This window comes from Kryptolebias marmoratus, linkage group LG19 (genome assembly GCF_001649575.2).
Source record: "Kryptolebias marmoratus isolate JLee-2015 linkage group LG19, ASM164957v2, whole genome shotgun sequence".
NCBI classification, from domain to species: Eukaryota; Metazoa; Chordata; class Actinopteri; order Cyprinodontiformes; family Rivulidae; genus Kryptolebias; species Kryptolebias marmoratus.
In genome coordinates, this window is record NC_051448.1 from 12,806,283 (window position 1) to 12,823,843 (window position 17,561).

Genomic DNA, 17,561 nt, shown 5'->3' on the forward strand with positions numbered 1-17,561 from the left:
CAGACAGATGTTGTTTGCTCGAGAACTTGATCCATAAATAACCATATATTTAGATATAGTGGCAGGAAGGAAGTAACATATGGAGGGACAACAGCAGGAAGGGAGACGGGCTAGACGGTGCATGCGGTAAAGAGGTGGGGAACAGCATCCTTACATTTTATTTATGCCTGCCTTTAGGAACATTTGAATGAATGCTCTGCTCGAGATGTGCTCATTCTGTGCTACCTTGCAGTGGCAGAATGCAAACGCCAAAGTCTTCCAGCTGGCTGAGGGCGCTGACGAGGTCCAGTTCCTCCTGGACGGCCGGAGGACAGTCTGTGATCAGCTGGAGGCACGCCCTGATGAAGACAACAATACAAAAACATGACTAATGATTAATTGAATTACCTGGTCACATCAAAAACAGGTGGTCTGAATCTTTGCTATGAGCTCAAAAAAACCCTAAAAAAATTAAAGTCCAAGGAAGAACTACCATGACTGCCTAACAAATCGACTGGACTGGAGGTGACTAAATGGATTTTACTTACTCTGCTACACAGTAAAGACTATTAAGCCTGGAGATTTTCAAAAGTGTGATCAGAAATGCGAAGTGGCTGCTTGAAATGGCTTTATTTACAAAGTCTAGACTAATTTGACGGCTCTACGACGGACAAGACTTCTTTTAGCATACAGCCCTCACTCATTACCCTTAATAGGATTATGCAGCATATCACTTAGAATATGAGGCAGTGGGATGAATGAATAAGAGACTGTGGGGTTTTAAAAAGCGAGTATATTATATATACATACAGCACAGCAGCGTCTGAGACAGGAAAACAAAGGCAATATGATTAATTTTACATTTAACATCAATCCTAAATATAATAGCAGCTTAAAGAGAAGCCGAGCGGAGAGGATTGGACTTGTCCTTGGCGCGGAGCATCACACAGGCAAACAGAATTGCCTTTAAACCGCACACACAAGCATTCAGACTCAGAGTTTACGAGATTAAAATACACCACACGGCTTCTCCTTCTCTTTGAGCGAGGCTGCTGCTCCTGCCTGGAACAAAAAGTTTATCCTGGCAAGGATGAAAGCAGAAGAAAAGAGCTTCAAATGGGCAAATGAAAGAAAAGAGGACATGTTGATTATGTACTTCTGCTCTGAAGTGCTTACAGGTGTGTGTCTGTTTATAGAGACAGAATTACAAAACAAGTGGGGGAAAAAAGAATTAAAAAGTAAAGCTATGTTTTTTTCCACAACATATGCTGTAATCTACAGATTATTTTGGTGGTAAAAATACACCTATTAAGACAAGTTAGTGAGTTGTAGGTTTCATTTAGACTAAACCAAGATGTAACAAAAAACAGTCCAATCCCCCTGTTTGTATTCCTAAATCACAAAAAGAATCCTTTTTCTGCTATAGTTCTTAATGGTTATTGAACTGTTTTTCTCCAAGACATTTTGATGTTTTCCTCCGTCTACTTTTTCTTCCAGTCGTGCGACTGAACACAACTAATTTGGACAGAAGGCAGGAGTACTTTTTTGCTGAATTGGGAGTGGAGATAAGATCCATTTCTGGGAGATATCATACATATTGGGAATGTCAAAACAGGTCGATAAAAATACAGGTGGATGTATGGCAGATGCATTTTTTTGTTGTTGTTGTTGTTGTTGGATGACACAATCTGAGCCTTTACAAAATGAAAACTGATCAACTGTGCCACCGGCAGGAAGGGTGACTTTATCATTTGGCCACATTTTTGTTTACTTTTAGAAGGTGCCTCGATTCTCAAATTCCAAGCTGGTTTGTCTTCACTGGAAAACCCCAAACTTCTGGCCAGAAATAATTTTGTCTACAATTTATAATGCATCCAGGATCGGCAGTGAGGTTTGACCTGGGCAAGAAAGTGATGACTAGGAAGAAAACAAACTCAAGGATGGTTTGCATTTGGATTCAAGCCAAAACTGTTGCAAAAATGAAGATTTATCTAAATTCAGTGAATAATTATTAACATCTGTAGCATCTGCTGATCTATTCAGGTATTTAATTAGATTGCGAAAACTAATTATTTATGCAAATATTTGTTTAAACATGTGCACCTTCAGCTTTTGGTGCACAGAATAAAATGTCCATATGAGGAGCAGTTATGTGAATTTGAAGGACACAGACGGTTAGTCTGTGCGGCCATTTAACTCCAGAATAACACGTCCACGTCCGTGCAATATTTCCTGCCTCATATCTGTACACAGTGGGAGTGTTACAATGGATGGTGTTGTCTAAGTGTATGGAGGGGGGGCTCTGTGTATTAGTTACTAAAAATGAATGACGACCCAATTACTGTCCCACTTCCCCAGTAGGAACAGACGGTAAGATTAGACATCCACCAGCCCCCCTCTAAGATCTGAAAGCAGCAGCATCAGACACACACACACACACACGCTTTACTTCATGTAACATATAACAGAAGGTGAAATTTAAAAAAAAAACAACACCATGTTGCCGTTTTCAGGGAGCCTTACAGGAGCAAAAACATACAATAGCTCAAACTGAAATATAGTTTCCCACACATTAAATGAACAATCCTTTGGACAGCATGTAAACATTTCAAAGTGTGCAGTTTTTTTAATCTTATTCAAATCCTAATTTTACCTAAATTTGTTTAATCTAACAACCCTCTTCACTCTAAGTTTTGTGAAATTAAAATTAAAAACAGGTTCCAAATCTAAATAACCTCTAAGCAGGAGTGAGAACTGGCTAAAGAAAAGAAGTGAAAATGTTCAAATGTTCCCTATTAGTATGAAAATACTCATTGTCATTGCCTTTTCTCACCTAGCCAGGTTCATGCAGGGGTCCGTTAGCGCCGTGGAGGAGTTAAAATACTCCCTGGCAGCAGCCAACACCAATTCCACGCTGTTGTTATAGGCCACCTTCAGAGTGTAACCTTTTCCCCGGAAAGACAGGCTGACGGGAACATCCTGACCGACCTGGAAACATAAATAAGAGAGTGGAGATCAATAGGAATAGAAAATTCATTAGACGCGGTTTAATATTTGGAGAACCCAGCGGGGCAGGCTGAGTGGAACTCCATGAAGGAGAGTTTTATTCAATATACCTTGGAGCAATGCATAAACTGCCCTGCTAGACGGATGTTCTCCACGCGGCTGGAGCACAGCAGGGACTCAACAAAGACCTGCCACAGACAAGAAATAAGAGGAGATCTAATACAGGCAGGAATCATCTGACTGAACCAAAGTTGTACCATTGTTTGACATGCGTCATACTTCATCTCTGTGTTGGGTGTGTGAGTTACAGACCAGAGTGTTGTTATGTTCGCAAACAGTAAACGCAGACACGCTGTTGCATAAATTGTCAAGCTCAGTTCTGGTACAAGTCTTATTATTCTGTGCACTTTGTGGGTTCTGTGATTTTTGTCGAGCTGTGATACCTGATGACACGTCTCTGGTTTCAGGCAGGTGTAAGCGTTCTGCTGCATATTAAGCAGGTCCTCCAGAAGACCTCGCCACACTGCCTCACCCACCGGAGGGTTTCTGGACACACATGCAAATATCCGACGCGCTCGTCAGATCCCGACAGGCATTTGTTTGACAGTTTCACGTTCGTTAGTGGGGTTCAATGCGACGTTCATACTTGCGGCCAGTGTGACGGCACAGTTTGACCATGAGTTGGTGGGCCTCCTCCTCACTGCTCTGGCTGTTCTTCACATACAAGATGGGCTTCTTAAGACCATGTTTCTCCAGAACCTCCACCACGCTATCATGCACAAAAATAGACACATTCAGTATACGGTCGATAAGTGCGAAAATGAAGAAAATTGCACAAACATAAGCCTAAACCTTCATAAAATGTACAAATTTATCCTTTTGTTTTTCTTATGCTGCAGAAGACTTTGATTAAATGTAGAGTGTTTTGTGGTAATTGGTTTGTTTAAAATAGCAACAATTTTTTTTATTTTCTCCCAAACATATTATGGTTTTATGTACAGGCTCATCACGAATCACACCAGTTATTTTACTTAAAGAGTTTGCCACTAACTGTGTGAATAATAGATTAAGAGCGCAACATCTAAACTGAACAAAAAACAAGGTTGTAACTTTTAAGTAAAACTGCCAAAAAAAGTGCCTTAAAATTGCTTTTTTTTTCCCCAAATAGTAACACTTGTGGCTGCAAAAACACATTCGTTTGTAAGTAAAAGCAGCATTTCTAGAAGGAACACATATCGCCCACTTCTTTGCTTGCTTAAGGTTTAAACAAATATCTCACATGATCAGCTAGTGCTCAAAGTATGTGTTGGGAATGACTCTCAGCTACTTCCACACCAAACATGAGCTCAATATCTGTCAAATGGACTGAGTTACTCTGTTACTGAGATACTGATTAATATAGCCATTTTTGTGGCTGCTAAGGCTGTTGAACCAAGTTGACTTCAAAAGGTAATCAGCTGTAGATATACATCCAAGGATTACTTTCTGAGAGATTCATTAAAATCCAGAGGTTTTTGAGATACTTTGCTAACGGAGACAAAAGAACACACAGATGCAAGCACTTACATGATCGCCTGCATTTCATGGCGGTTAATTAGGCTCAGAGGTTTACAAAAAAAATTTAACAAGAAGTCCAATAAATATGTCTAAGTTTTTGCTATTTATTTAAAGAAAATCCAGAAAGTTGCCCTTCAATGAAAGGTTTAGAGGATTAATAAAACCTAATAAACATTTATTCCCAAAATCCTTTTCTTAACAAGTTCATTTTGCAGCAAAAGCAAGAGGAAGCAGCAGGTACCGCAGTCACAAATGCCAATGTAGAAAAACTAAGAAAAGTGACAAAATTAAAAATAAATAAATAAATAAAAACTGCCAAACCCACAGGATAAAGAAGATGGGGGCAATCTAAGCTGTTCATTATTTTGGCAGCAGAGAAGTCATTTGTAAGACACAGGGCAGATGGAGAAACGCAGTGCAAGTCAGAAGAGCAACATGACAAACTGCGTGTCGAAGCGGCAGCACAGAAGTGTGTGTTCGCGTGCATCCGGGAGTGCGCGAATGCAAGCTGCCTCGTGCGACCAAAGGGAAGAGGGTGAGTGCTGCTGAAAGATTAGCATGGCACCCCCTCGTCTCAACAGGGTCGCGCTGCTACAGATGTTCATTCTCTGCTGCAACTCATTAACATAGTAAACAGGTCCCTGTGTGTGTGTGCGTGTTGTCGTGCTTACAGTGGATGTGTATGAGTGTAAAACAGACAATGCCTGAAACTCTCAGCGTGTGTGTGTGTGTGTGTGTGGACTTCCTAATGCGCCAGCAGTTGAAACCACCTTTCATTCTCAACGCGTTTGGATACAAAACTCTTTGCATTTGCTGCTTGATTCATCTGAGTTTGTGAGTCAAACTGCTTTGGCATAACATACATATGAACACACTTTACAAACTCCCTGAGGTATGTTTGTGTATGGATGTGTGTGTGTGAAAGGATAAACTGAGCTTTAACACCAGCTTTCCTACTGCTAACTCTTCTTTATCATCATCATCATCTGTATTCCCATTCCCTTCAGGCTCACACACTCCCACTGACTTCATCCTTATCCTCTGCCTCTCGCCCTCATCTCTTCACTGTTTTTTTTTTTGGGGGGAATTTTTTATCCTTAGAAGAGGGCTAGAGGAGAAAGAGAAAGACCTGCAACAGAGATGATGCCTCGGGCTGTTTTAACCCCCCCTGGAACAGACAATGATCCTTTGATATTCAGTTTTGTTTTTTTTTTGAGGAAGCTGACTGAGCATCCACGTCTCTTCTCCTTGGTTTATTCCACCGCGTTCTTTAATGGGGGAGGAAATTAATAGGCGTCGCTCCACAATGAGCATTTCCCAAGTGAGGCGCCTCTAATGACAGAACTGAGGGGGCTGATCTTTTCAACACTTCCAAAATGTTGACATGAGAATTTTAAAGAGCTGCAGAAGAGACATGGGGATTACTGCTCTGAGTGAATCCTTCTTTTGCTCAAATACCAGATCAAGCCCCAAAGATATTACATTTGAGCTATTAGAGACAAAAGAGCAGCAGAAAATCATTTAAAGAAAAAAAACACCCATGAGTCTCGAACGAGATACTGAGATGTACCGATCGATCAGCTGGTGACTGAAATTGAGTGGGAGTGACCACTTGATCCAACAATTAAAGATCAGTTTGCTTTTTTTCCTCCAGTCAGTGAACACACCTCAACTAAACCTCTAAGCTGGTCAATCAACAGCACATTTTCAGTGTGGAAGTTTTTGCTGAGTTAAAAAGACTCAAAGTTAGCCATTTGTTCTATCTGTGAGGTGTTTAAAAATAAATGGGAAAGGCTACTAAAAGGAAATTGCCTTTTGTCTATGTCTGCTAAATTTAGCTTGCTGTGGAAGCAAAGGAATTCAGCAGACAGCAGCAAAAAAATGATCACAGAAAAGTTTATCTGTTTTATTGTTTTTAGCTTTATCATTTATCATTTGCAGTGTGTTAGAAAACCTAAAACGCCTTGTGGTCTCAGTATGTATAATTAATAACCATTCGTGGCAAGAATTAGGAGAACATTTCTTCCTAACAAATATTGTTTTGGACAGAGCTTTAATTTCTTTTCTAAACCCAGGATCGTAGGAAAAAAAAAAGATGAATTCCCTGTGATAAGGTGCACTTAAATGGTTTAACTTGTGCATAAATAAATAATTAAAAACATTAAGGAGCTATAATCTGGCTTATAAAGGAGACATGCTGTAATTGTTCTTTTTTGGAGCTTTATTTGTTCAAATACCCCTGGTTACTAACTACGAGGAGATTATTTAGAGATTTTCAATGCTAGAGAGCAAGAGATCATTAACTCGGTGCTTCAGTTCTTATCTGTGCATCCTGCTAAATGAGCAAATACTGCGATACCTGAGGTGCTTTTCAAGTTTGTCCACCTGGTCATGGAGCGATGCGGTGATGTCCGTCTTTGGTCTGAAAAATAATTAAATAAACAAGCTTACAAAAAAGTATTTGAAGCCGACAAAACAGAGCAAAAGAAAGTGCAGAACAGCTTGCACAATGACATGGTACACAGTCTCTAAATGCATGCCTGTGTGTAGAAATGTGAGTATGGTGTGTGTCTGGGTGTGTGTCCAAGCACCGACTCTAAATCTCTCTCCTCAGCTCCGACAGCACCACTTGCCCTCCTTTAAATGCCCTTTTTACCCTTCATTTCTTCTTCAGTCTCACTATCTGATGCTTAGTTTATTCCTGCTTTTCACACTCTCTAATGGTGGAGGCACGTTACACTCTTGTGGGAAGATTTAGACCCACTTAAGCAGTCCCACGGAAATATATAATATTTAAAAAAAAACTAAGTTAAATCATGGTTTCTATCTGAACCCACAAATCTGCAATATTCTATGTGAAGCCGTTCTGAAGCATTGCAAGTGACAGAAATCACTCCTGGGAGAAATGTTAAATTGAGGTTACTGCATATATATATATATATATATATATATATGATTCAGCTTTACAGTTTTGCTCATCGAAACACTGCAGAACATAAAATCTGTCCATAACAGGGAGAATGCTCCTCCAAAATACAGTAAAATACTCATTTAGAAATAATTTAAGACAAACTAATTGTTAAGCCAGAGAGTGCAATAAAATAGGAAATCAGAGAACACATGGTTGTTTTCACTTGATGGTTTTTTTTTGTTTGTTTAGTTAAACAGTATTGATAGTAATATTCAAGTAAAAGCATCTTAAAGTGTTGCATATGTCTGGTAGATGTGTTGAGAAAAAGCATTTCTTTGTGGAACTAAATGAAATCAAAATGGGTTTTTTCAACCACACATTTAACTCTGCTTCACTCTTTAAATTAGTCACACTTTTGTCACCTAAAACATCTATTTATAACATTTAAAAGGAACATGGAACAAGCTCAAACTCATGACTTTCACAGAAAATCTGTAAATGCCTGTATCTATGCTAAATCAGGGAAAGGGATAGTTCGGATCTGTAGAATAGGGGTTCTGTTGAAGGGTTACGAGTTTAGTTCTGACTGGATTGATGAGCTAACGGCTAGTCTGAGTCGTCCTCAAACAACTCCAATGTCTACATTTTCTTAGCAGTTCAAGTCGACACTATTTCATAAACCTTTACATTGCCGTTATTCTCACATAATATAGCCACCTACATAAAATTTATTTGCAGGCACAAATAGCAGCAGCAGCTATCTATAGCACTTTCAGCATGAATATTATAATGTTTCTGCCAAAAAAACCTAAATGCAAAACTAACAGTGAGGTTTATAAAAATAGCATTCACGTAAACATCTATGATAGTTTTGAGATTGGAGCTCGGAGACATTTCTCCAAACTGAGGTTGTTCAAACAGCTATCTTTAACAGGTAAGATATTAACTGTCCCTAACCTTCCCACATAATCCCACTTAAAAATATCTAAATAACCCCTTTAAGTGTCAGATATCGTTGCTCATTTAGGAAACCCTGTTAGGTTCAGGGCGTGCAGAATGGACAGGTTTCGAATAGGCAGCGGTGAATTTAATTATACTTGGACTGACAGGAGATCATGTGTGGTGGCCTGATTTTGTTTTAATATCCACACCTGGTTCAGTTTGAGCGCCAGGACCTGTGCCAGAGTGTTTGGACTGAATCTGGGACATCCCTCCTACTGCACCTGGGCCAATTATCCCTCTTAACCAGCTGGATTTGGGCCAACAGAAGGTCAAATCATTTTGGCAACCAGGCACAACAACACTGAGGATTATTAAATACCATTTTTCATTGCTGTGAGTAACAGAAACTAAATTCTGGTGGTAGCAGACAATGCTTCGTTGTTATTTAAGTATTTATTTGCCAATGCCTGATATGAGTTACACCTCAACCAGTGTTTTATGAGGTCCTTGCTCTCTGAATTCTGGCTAGTTTATTTGTGGGTTTGGATGGACATTTGCCCCAAATTTCACAAAATTCTCTTAAGGCTTCATAAAACTCGGAGAGGAGAATCCTAAAGCCTCCAGCCACAGCTGTCACCCCGCATAAAAATGACACCTGCAGCGTGAACTCGTTCAGTTTATTACAGTAATGCAGCTTGGTTGAGAGAAAGCCCGAGCAATTTCACTGCATCTTGTTTCAGTGCTGTTATTCCCCGCTGTGAGTGTGCGATGGGAAAGCATACATTCACAGCATGGAGCGCCGCAGCAGTGCAAAAATGAACCCGATGAAAAGAGCAAAGGGCGCAGTTGTTACAAGTTATGATTACCTGCTCGAAGCCACCTGACAGGAAGAAAACAAAGCTTTCCTCACAATGGTGGTGATTCAATTCCACAATTAAGGTTGATTTTGCAAGAATAATCCATCTAAATATGAGTCATTTTAATTTATTTAACCTATTCTAATGCGCTACAGGTCGACTGTATCAATCATTTCTCTTTTTCCGTCTGTATTTACATATAAACTGCTCATTCTAATTTAATTCTGCTGCAAACCCACACAGCCTTATGGGAGCTTACAGAGCGGACCCCCCTTGTCGTAGGAAATAAAATATGTTACAGAAGATGTGCACAGAGAGGAAGCCGGAGCAATAGTGGAACATAATGTATGGATTGTAGCATGGCTAACCGATGGCTCCTTGGAGTACGAGTTGAGCAAATAAGAGAGAAGGAGGAGGAAAATATAGGTTCACAGGGAGGGAAACAGAGGTGGTAGTTGGGTTTATTTATAAGCCTAAAGAGAGCTGGAAGAGCAGAAGGAAAGAAAAGAGAGTACCAATAGGTATTATATTATATTCCTGTGGACAAGACAGTCATGAACTGCTTTAACATCCCAACATTGCAGTTTAAATAACCTAGAAGAAGATCAGAGCTGGCATTTGATGAGCAGAAAATATATCACCAGTGGCATTTCTTGTGTATATTCGTGTGTGCATTTGTCTGACCCAAAGCCCCTCTGCGGCAGACACTCCAGGATGTCGTAACAGAGGCTGAGCTGGTCGTCTCTCTCGCAGCTGTAGATGCACTCCAAAGCCACCTCCATCAGCTGGTCTGGATCTCCAATAATCCTCTGCTGGCACTTGAGAAGATGGCACAAGAGTCACTGTTTGAATTTGCATCAACGTGCGCGCGTCCTTATAGTTAAACTGCATATACATACTGAAGTACTGCATCAGGTTTTTTTTATGTGTGATTCATGTTTTCTAATAACAGTGAAGCCTGTCTGTGGCTGTGTCTGATGGCGCGAGAATATTTGCAACGCAGAAGCAAAGTGTTGGCCCGGAAATCACACCCACAGGCCACGTTAGTTGTGTGTGTTTGTGTGTTACTAACGTTAGGTTTGGAGTGCTGGAAGATGACGAGCGGCAGAGTGAGGTCCTGCTGTGCCAGGCCGACCAGGTACTTTGCGAGCAGAGATTTGGCAGCACCACCTTTCTGTCCCTCACAGCGGTGCAGGAACGGCACCATCCACTGGAAGGCATCTTTCACGTAGCGCTCAGAGCTGGACTGTAAACAGAAAGAGATGGGAAACAAAAACAAGTCAGTGCAAAAAGCTTTTACAAGCTGACACTTGCAAAAAAGTTTGTTACTGACTGCTGACCTTGTAAGGTATGTACACATTAGATTTGGGTCAATTTACCTTTTTGGAAACTGTAAATTATATTTGTGAATTTCAAAAGTGTCATTTGCTTCTGTCTCTTAAAGCAATTCATGATTGACTCAATGACATCCAAGCTGTGTGGAGGCCAAAACCTCAGCTTTGTCTTCTTGTCACTTAGGTTAGTTCTTCATGATGTTCTTTGAGTGTGTGTGTGTGTGTGTGTGTGTGTGTGTGTGTAAGGTCTCTCACATGCTGGTGAAAGAACTAGGGAAAAATCAAACATCTGAGATTATCTGATGAAGAACTTCTGTGTGTGTGTCCATTGGGGGAAATTATATCATTTTGATGTTTCGATTTTCCTTTTTTGTTTTTAATGTTTTAGAGCACTTCAAAGAGCATTTATATGAAAACCAACCATGCAATTAAATCTGAACTTGAGCTGTAATTGCTGCAGTACAGTATGCGGGTAGTGCTGCAGTCTAAAAAGATGCATGTCAAGTACATCCGGGGGCTCTGCACCCACCTTGTGATAACCCTGACTCGTGATATATAGATGAGAAAGCAGTCACAGGAAGCAAAAAGAAAAAAAAAAAAAAATTTGGAAAAAAAATACAAATAAAAAAACCCAGATGTTACATGCAAGTTTGCACACCCACGCACAAACATTTTCACTCTGCTGTATTGTCTCTGTGAGAAAAGAAAGACATCAGACACAAACGGAGAGGGAGATTTAATCTAGGCAGTTTGGTAAACATACACACACACACACACTCACTGAGCGCCCAAAGGGAGTTCCAGTCAAACTGCGTGCATTAGTGCAGTCAACAACATTTGCTGGCTGCCTGCCTGTGTGGCGGATCCTACTGCCAATGGTCCTTACAGGCTAAAGCTGGCAGTTATTAGCTACAATTTACAGGACAGCTCATATCATGTAGTCCAGGGGGAGTTGTAACTGTAGTACCTGCAACAGAATCACTTCCATAGCTCTGGTGCTGCAGATGGAAAGCTAGCTCGTATCATTAAATGCCACAGGGTTTTCGGATTTTCCATCATAATTTAATTTTTTTTTTTTTTTTTTAAATGGTGCAACATTTTTTTTGCTTTTTTTCCCTATTCAAGCAGAAATTACTAAATATCACTTCACTTAAGCATCAATCAAAATAGACAAAGTTGTTATTCTGTGGAGCAAAGCATTCAATTCCTTTTGTGTTTGCATAGTGAGCTACACAAAAAAAGCACTGCATAGGTGCAGAAATACAAACAGAGGGTGAGTATCAGTAATAAGATCTCATACCATCGAGGCATTTATGAAACAGGAGGTGCTACTGCATGAAGAATGTAAATTTAAGCCAACTTTGATATCAAAGTATATTGTGGGGAAAAAAAGGGGACCTCATTAGTACAAATGTCACTTACATTTTTCATAAGCAGGCAGAGTTTGTCGATGTCACTAAGCTGCTGCAAATCCTTAAGCGTCACATTCAGTTCACATGACGACTCGTACACGAGTGTTTCCATGGTGACCAAGTCGTCACACAGGAGCTCCAGTCCTGGGATCTTCCGCTCCTTCCCCAGACGGACCAGAGACAGAGCACAGTCCAGCTGACAGGACGGGGACAGAAAGAAAAGCGTAACAGAAAGAGAAGAAAACAGTAATATTAAAAATAAAGAATATTCTTGATTTCAAAATAACTTCAACTGGTTTCAAGAGGTTGGGTCATTGATTAATATATTTCTAGATGACAACATTCAGTCTTGACTAACATTTCTCTGCTTAGTGGTTTTAAGTGGATTGCATAAAAATTAAAGCTAAAGAAACCTGCTGTGATTATTAATACATTTGCTTGGTTTAGACAGTGAGCGGAAACTCAATAAAATCGATTCCTTTTGAATGTGGCTTTTAAAGTCTGACAGGTTGAAATTCGATTTTCTTCACTGGTATGATTGAGTGATCTGATATGGTTTTCAATTCACCAATTAGCTTAAAACTCCAGCTATTACTAAGAAAGTTCACCAGTGTCGCAATAAACGGGGGAGGCACAATATCCATAACTTCCCTACACCGGACCATTAAGTGGAAAAATGTGACTATTGTTAATGTGACTGTTTTTTTCTTTTTCCTGGTCAAGAATTCTTACTTCCAAAAATGTAAACTTATTATTTTTTGTATATAAAGCATATAGAATAACATAAATGTGTACATGCTGAATGTTAAAGCTTTTAAAAAGATTTTGGGTCATAATTTTATAACACTGTCTGTCTACTATTTAAAAACACTGGCATCACACAACTTTATAAAACTTTACATCTCTGCCACTTTATGTTGCAGAAAGATTATATATTCTAGCTAGAAGTGGCCCAGGTTGCACCAGAGGTGCTACAGCTAGCTGCTGTTACTGCTATGTACGCATGTAAATAACCCCAAAATTCTGTAAATAAGTGTGTAATAAAAAATTTAAGATATTGTGAAGATTTAAAAAATAGAGCTTGCATGAATTGCTAAGAAAACTGTAAGATTTGAGTTATTTAAGATGGCAGCAATGTACTTTGAGCCTTGTCCTGCTCAGACTAGCTATTACCACATCAGTCCAGTCAGAAACAAACTATTTCTTGAAATTGAAGTAATTAAAAGAGCTATCTACAACAGATGAGATGATAATTGTTCCTAACCTTTCCACAAATATCAAAATATTATACTAATTGCTTTAATGCCTACATGTTCAGCATTTGTCACTGAAGAGCCTACAGTGCCTGCAGACATGAGATGTGTTGAATTAAATCAGTAGTAAGCTCAAGACCATACTTTGCAGGACTGTTATAGTAGGTGGGACTTTTATATACAGTCTTGTATCTCTCCACTTAGTTACAAATAAGACAGAGTATTGGTAGCAATGTGCAACATCAATGTAAAAAATAGAAAATAATATAGAGATAAGAGAAGTGGGACATGGACAAAAAAAAAAATCATAAATCAACAATATTCCAACCAATCTAAACCAAACAATAACTACCAGTCTTTACTAATATCAAATCATTATTCCACAATAGAAGGGAGACAATTTGGGGCTTCCTGCCGCTTGGATCAATACAATTCCATCCAGAAGAGCAACCAATCAATACGCGACCACCTAGACACTGGCAGCACGCCCAGCCAATCGATGCTCCCCACCTGTGGATGTTAGCCAATCAATAGCAGATGCCACTAGGCCTCAAGGTGATGATTGCTTTCTCTTCAGCTTTCAGAAAAGAAGTGCTTTTTGGCTCCAATTTTCTCTTTTTTTGACACATTTTTCAACCTTGTCAGCTTATCTTAACACATTTTTCACTGAATAAGTAATTACATGCATTCACAAGCTAAATGCACAGTGCTATAAACACACACAAAACATAGGAAAAACCCAAATCTCCTTCACTCAGAACTGTAGCAATTAGATACAAGAGGAGGGAGAGAGAGAGAGAGAGAGAGAGAGAGAGAGAGAGAGAGAGAGAGAGAGAGAGAGAGAGAGAGAGAGAGAGAGAGAGAGAGAGAGAGGTCTATTGATCTAATTGTGGGGAAAGATCCTCCCCATCCATTGAACCCCCTCCCCACCTCTCCAGAGGGAGACTTCCCGTCTCATTCCAGACAATTCGGATGTTAAAATCTAACACTTTTTAATTACAATGCCTTCTCCCTCCTCCTTATCGTTGTCTATGCAGTAACAACACGTCTCTTTCACTCTGCGTTGGCTCCCTCATGTAGGTTCACTCTAATTTTCCCAACTCAATTTGAGTTTTCTTTGTCTCACTTCCCCCAGCCTATAAAAGCCTTTTCTTTCAGGTTTAATTTTCACAAATTCTCTCTCTAAATCTCCACAACAGTGCGATTACCCCATCTCTCTTTTTTTTCTTTTCTTTTCTTCTTCCTCTCACCTCTTAACAAAACTTTGCAATAGTCATCATAGTTGGCCTCCATCTGAACTCCCTGTCTGGAGTCCTCTTACTTTGTTGACGCCTGTCATCACCCACCGCCGAAAGACTATAATGTTTTTGTCTATGTCTGTGTGTGTGCTCATTTGTCTGTAGCTTTAGCAAAATGTCTCATGAACCAGTGGATGGATTTTAGTGAAACTCAGAAAGAAATCACTGGATGTACATCTACAACTCATTACCATTTGGAGACAACTCAATTCAAGAAGGCTGCTAAATCAACTGTAGCCAACAGAAAAAGCATAACTCCGAAGGTTTTATACATACAGAGCTAAAATTTGGTGTGGTAGTAGCTAAGAGTCATCCTCAACACACTCTATGAGTGTTAACACATCTCACTAAATCTCACAATACCAATTAAGCTTGTGCATAATGTCATTTACGATGTCTGACCAAATGTATCCTAAAACTTCAATTTTGGAGGGCTTCAAAACATGGGAGGTATAATATAGCATAATGACAAAATGCTCATTCCTAAACATCTAATAAAACACTAATGGATTTGTTTGGTTCATTCATTCATTTTCCTACTAAAAGCAGTAAATGGTATCTTTTTCCTACTAAAATGACATGATTAGTGAAAGTGTAACACGTTTTCTGACACTGAACAGATGAAAATAGATTTTTATATTTGGGAGGGGGCACTTCGTCTGGTAAACTAACCTTCAAACTTTATTAGGAGCTTGGGGACACAAATGGGCATCAAGGTAATGACTTATGAATCTGCAATCCAGGACTTCGACAGGTCTCATATGATGGGGGGTAGGGGAAACGTTGGGGAGGGACATGCGTCAAAGGGCTTGGACCTCGACGATAACTGCTTTTAATTTAAAACTCTTGCATAAAAGGCAGCGGGCAATATTCATTCCTTAAAGGATTACTAGGCCTTTAATTTTTATATTTTTTTTCTACCTCGTCACCTTCCTATAAGTGTTGATTTTCTTTCAAACCGAGCTATTTTCACTAGATTCGTTACCTATTTTTTTATCCATCTCAACATGTGTCAGTGTTGGCCTCTCCCCATTTTGTCTGTAGTACTCTAACCTAACAGGGAATGCAGCTTTGGCTTTTCCTTTTTTTTCTCCTTTAGTTGTGCTTCCATGTTAAGCTTTTTGAAGCTCGTCTGAGTCATGTCATTTCCAACCACTCTGTGACTGGTTTAGAACACTCCAGCTTCCCCCGGTGTGGCTCCTTTTAATCAAGCCCCAATTTTCGACATTAAATCCCTTCTCACAAGCATAAACAGAAGCCGGATGAGGGTTGGAAGATATTTTAAAAAAAAAGAAAAAAAAAAAAAAAGGAAAATAGAAAATAGCAGGAGAGCTTGTTTTCCGGTGCCTCTGTCATGTTTCCTTCCTCATTTCAAAAGTGTGTGAAAAGAGCCCCAGACCTGAGAGTTAAGGACAGTCTCAAGAGGCTCCCGGAGTATCGTGTTAGAGAGCGAAAGGAGATGAGGTCTAATTAAAAATGAACAGGGGAGAGAATGAAAGGGAAAGCTGGTGTGATTCCTTCAGATTAACAATGATCCCACTCCCTCCCCAAAAAAAGAAAAACGCTGTCAGTCTCTCTTCCCATCTCTGGAGTGGATGATGAAAGCAGCAATTCCCCCAGTTCTGTTCAAAAATGAGCGATGGACCCCCAGATCTCTGTTCCTCCATCCTGCTTGCGCCAAGTGAGGGGGATAAAAAGGAGAAATGAAGGGGAACAATATGACTGCACCCCAGTTAATCCCTTCACAAAGACAAAGAGAGCACTGTGACAACCTTGATCCATCACTATGAAGGAGGTGAAATGGGACAGAGCTGCAGTTTGGATGGTGTGGGTGGAGACAGTGGGCAGCTCCACAGTTTATATCCCATTACGCCACTAAACAAGTCCCATCAAGTCCTATTTTTCAGCCACGGCATCAGAACGCAGACGACAGAAGCTTTGGTTTCTCTTCATTAGAACTCCATATGGCAAATATGATAATAACTGTCACAGGCAGGATCAAAGTGACCTCGACTGATGGAGGTTGGGAACATCTCTTCAGCATTCCGAATCCACGCTCACCATGCTTTTCTGCCCTCAATTATCTAAAAGTAGTGTGCAACGGCAATTATGTCCAATAGCCAGACTTCTAATAATTGCTTTCTGTTGGTGCCCTGCTGTAAGTTACAATAAAGTAGAAAAAAAACTGAAAAAGGAGACATGGACAGGGTGAGCAATGTGTTTCATCTTAATGGAGAAATTACCAGCAGTCTGCGCTGATTTTTTTTTTTTTACTTAACAAGGAACAAGAAAATGTTTGCAAATTGAAGGTGAGAACAACGGACACTTTTTTTCCCCCTGCAAGTGTGAAATTAGTTCTTGAGAAAAGCTTTACTTTCATGGAGGTTGGCTAGCTGAATTCACTCTTCTTGGTTCCCTGGCACAGTTGAAGGATGTCAGTGCATGTTATGTATTAACCATGTAGAGCTAGCAAGAAGACATGCCTAAATTTATTCCAGCTAAAAGAGGATAAGTGCAAAAAACCCTGTAAATATCAGCTTTAAAACATAAAAACTTAAAGTCCTAACATTCCTTGAAGGAATGCATATCACTTTGACCAAGTTGTAGCCATTTTGGTCAAACCTTGAAAATAATGTTGAGCACATAATTTTTTGCAGAAGAGCACTTTGCTGCTGAAAAGTGCTGTATAAATAAATTTCACTTCACTTCACAATGAAATATTGCAAGATGTCATGCTAAGAGTATGTGCTGTGAATGAGCCTCAACTACTATCATGTATCAAGTTATACCTATTTTTGTGTTGGATAATATTGATTAACTGTGGTGGCCATTTTGATTTGAACTAACTTCAAAAGTTAGTCAGTTGTAGATGTATATCCAGTGATTACTTTCTGAAAGTTTCATTAAAATATATCCTGTGGTTTATGAGATGTTTTGCTAACAGCCAGAGCTGATGGCAACACTTTAAACAAAGACCTTGGGCAATTTGTTAGCCCTCTGAATGTGTGTTCG

General features: G+C 39.7%; 1 protein-coding gene across 1 annotated transcript in view; it reads right to left on the reverse strand.

Annotated features, from left to right (window-relative positions):
• nbas (NBAS subunit of NRZ tethering complex) overlaps window positions 1-17,561 on the reverse strand; it is a 174,465-nt gene that overhangs the window by 111,245 nt on the left and 45,659 nt on the right. Inside the window, exons 24-32 of the mRNA XM_017427358.3 lie at window positions 12,009-12,194; window positions 10,325-10,498; window positions 9,937-10,070; window positions 6,902-6,964; window positions 3,632-3,754; window positions 3,429-3,531; window positions 3,096-3,173; window positions 2,813-2,967; window positions 226-338 (exon numbers count right to left, since the gene is read on the reverse strand). Coding sequence (XP_017282847.1) covers window positions 226-338; window positions 2,813-2,967; window positions 3,096-3,173; window positions 3,429-3,531; window positions 3,632-3,754; window positions 6,902-6,964; window positions 9,937-10,070; window positions 10,325-10,498; window positions 12,009-12,194 — 1,129 coding nt within the window. The remainder of the gene's footprint in view (window positions 1-225; window positions 339-2,812; window positions 2,968-3,095; window positions 3,174-3,428; window positions 3,532-3,631; window positions 3,755-6,901; window positions 6,965-9,936; window positions 10,071-10,324; window positions 10,499-12,008; window positions 12,195-17,561) is intronic.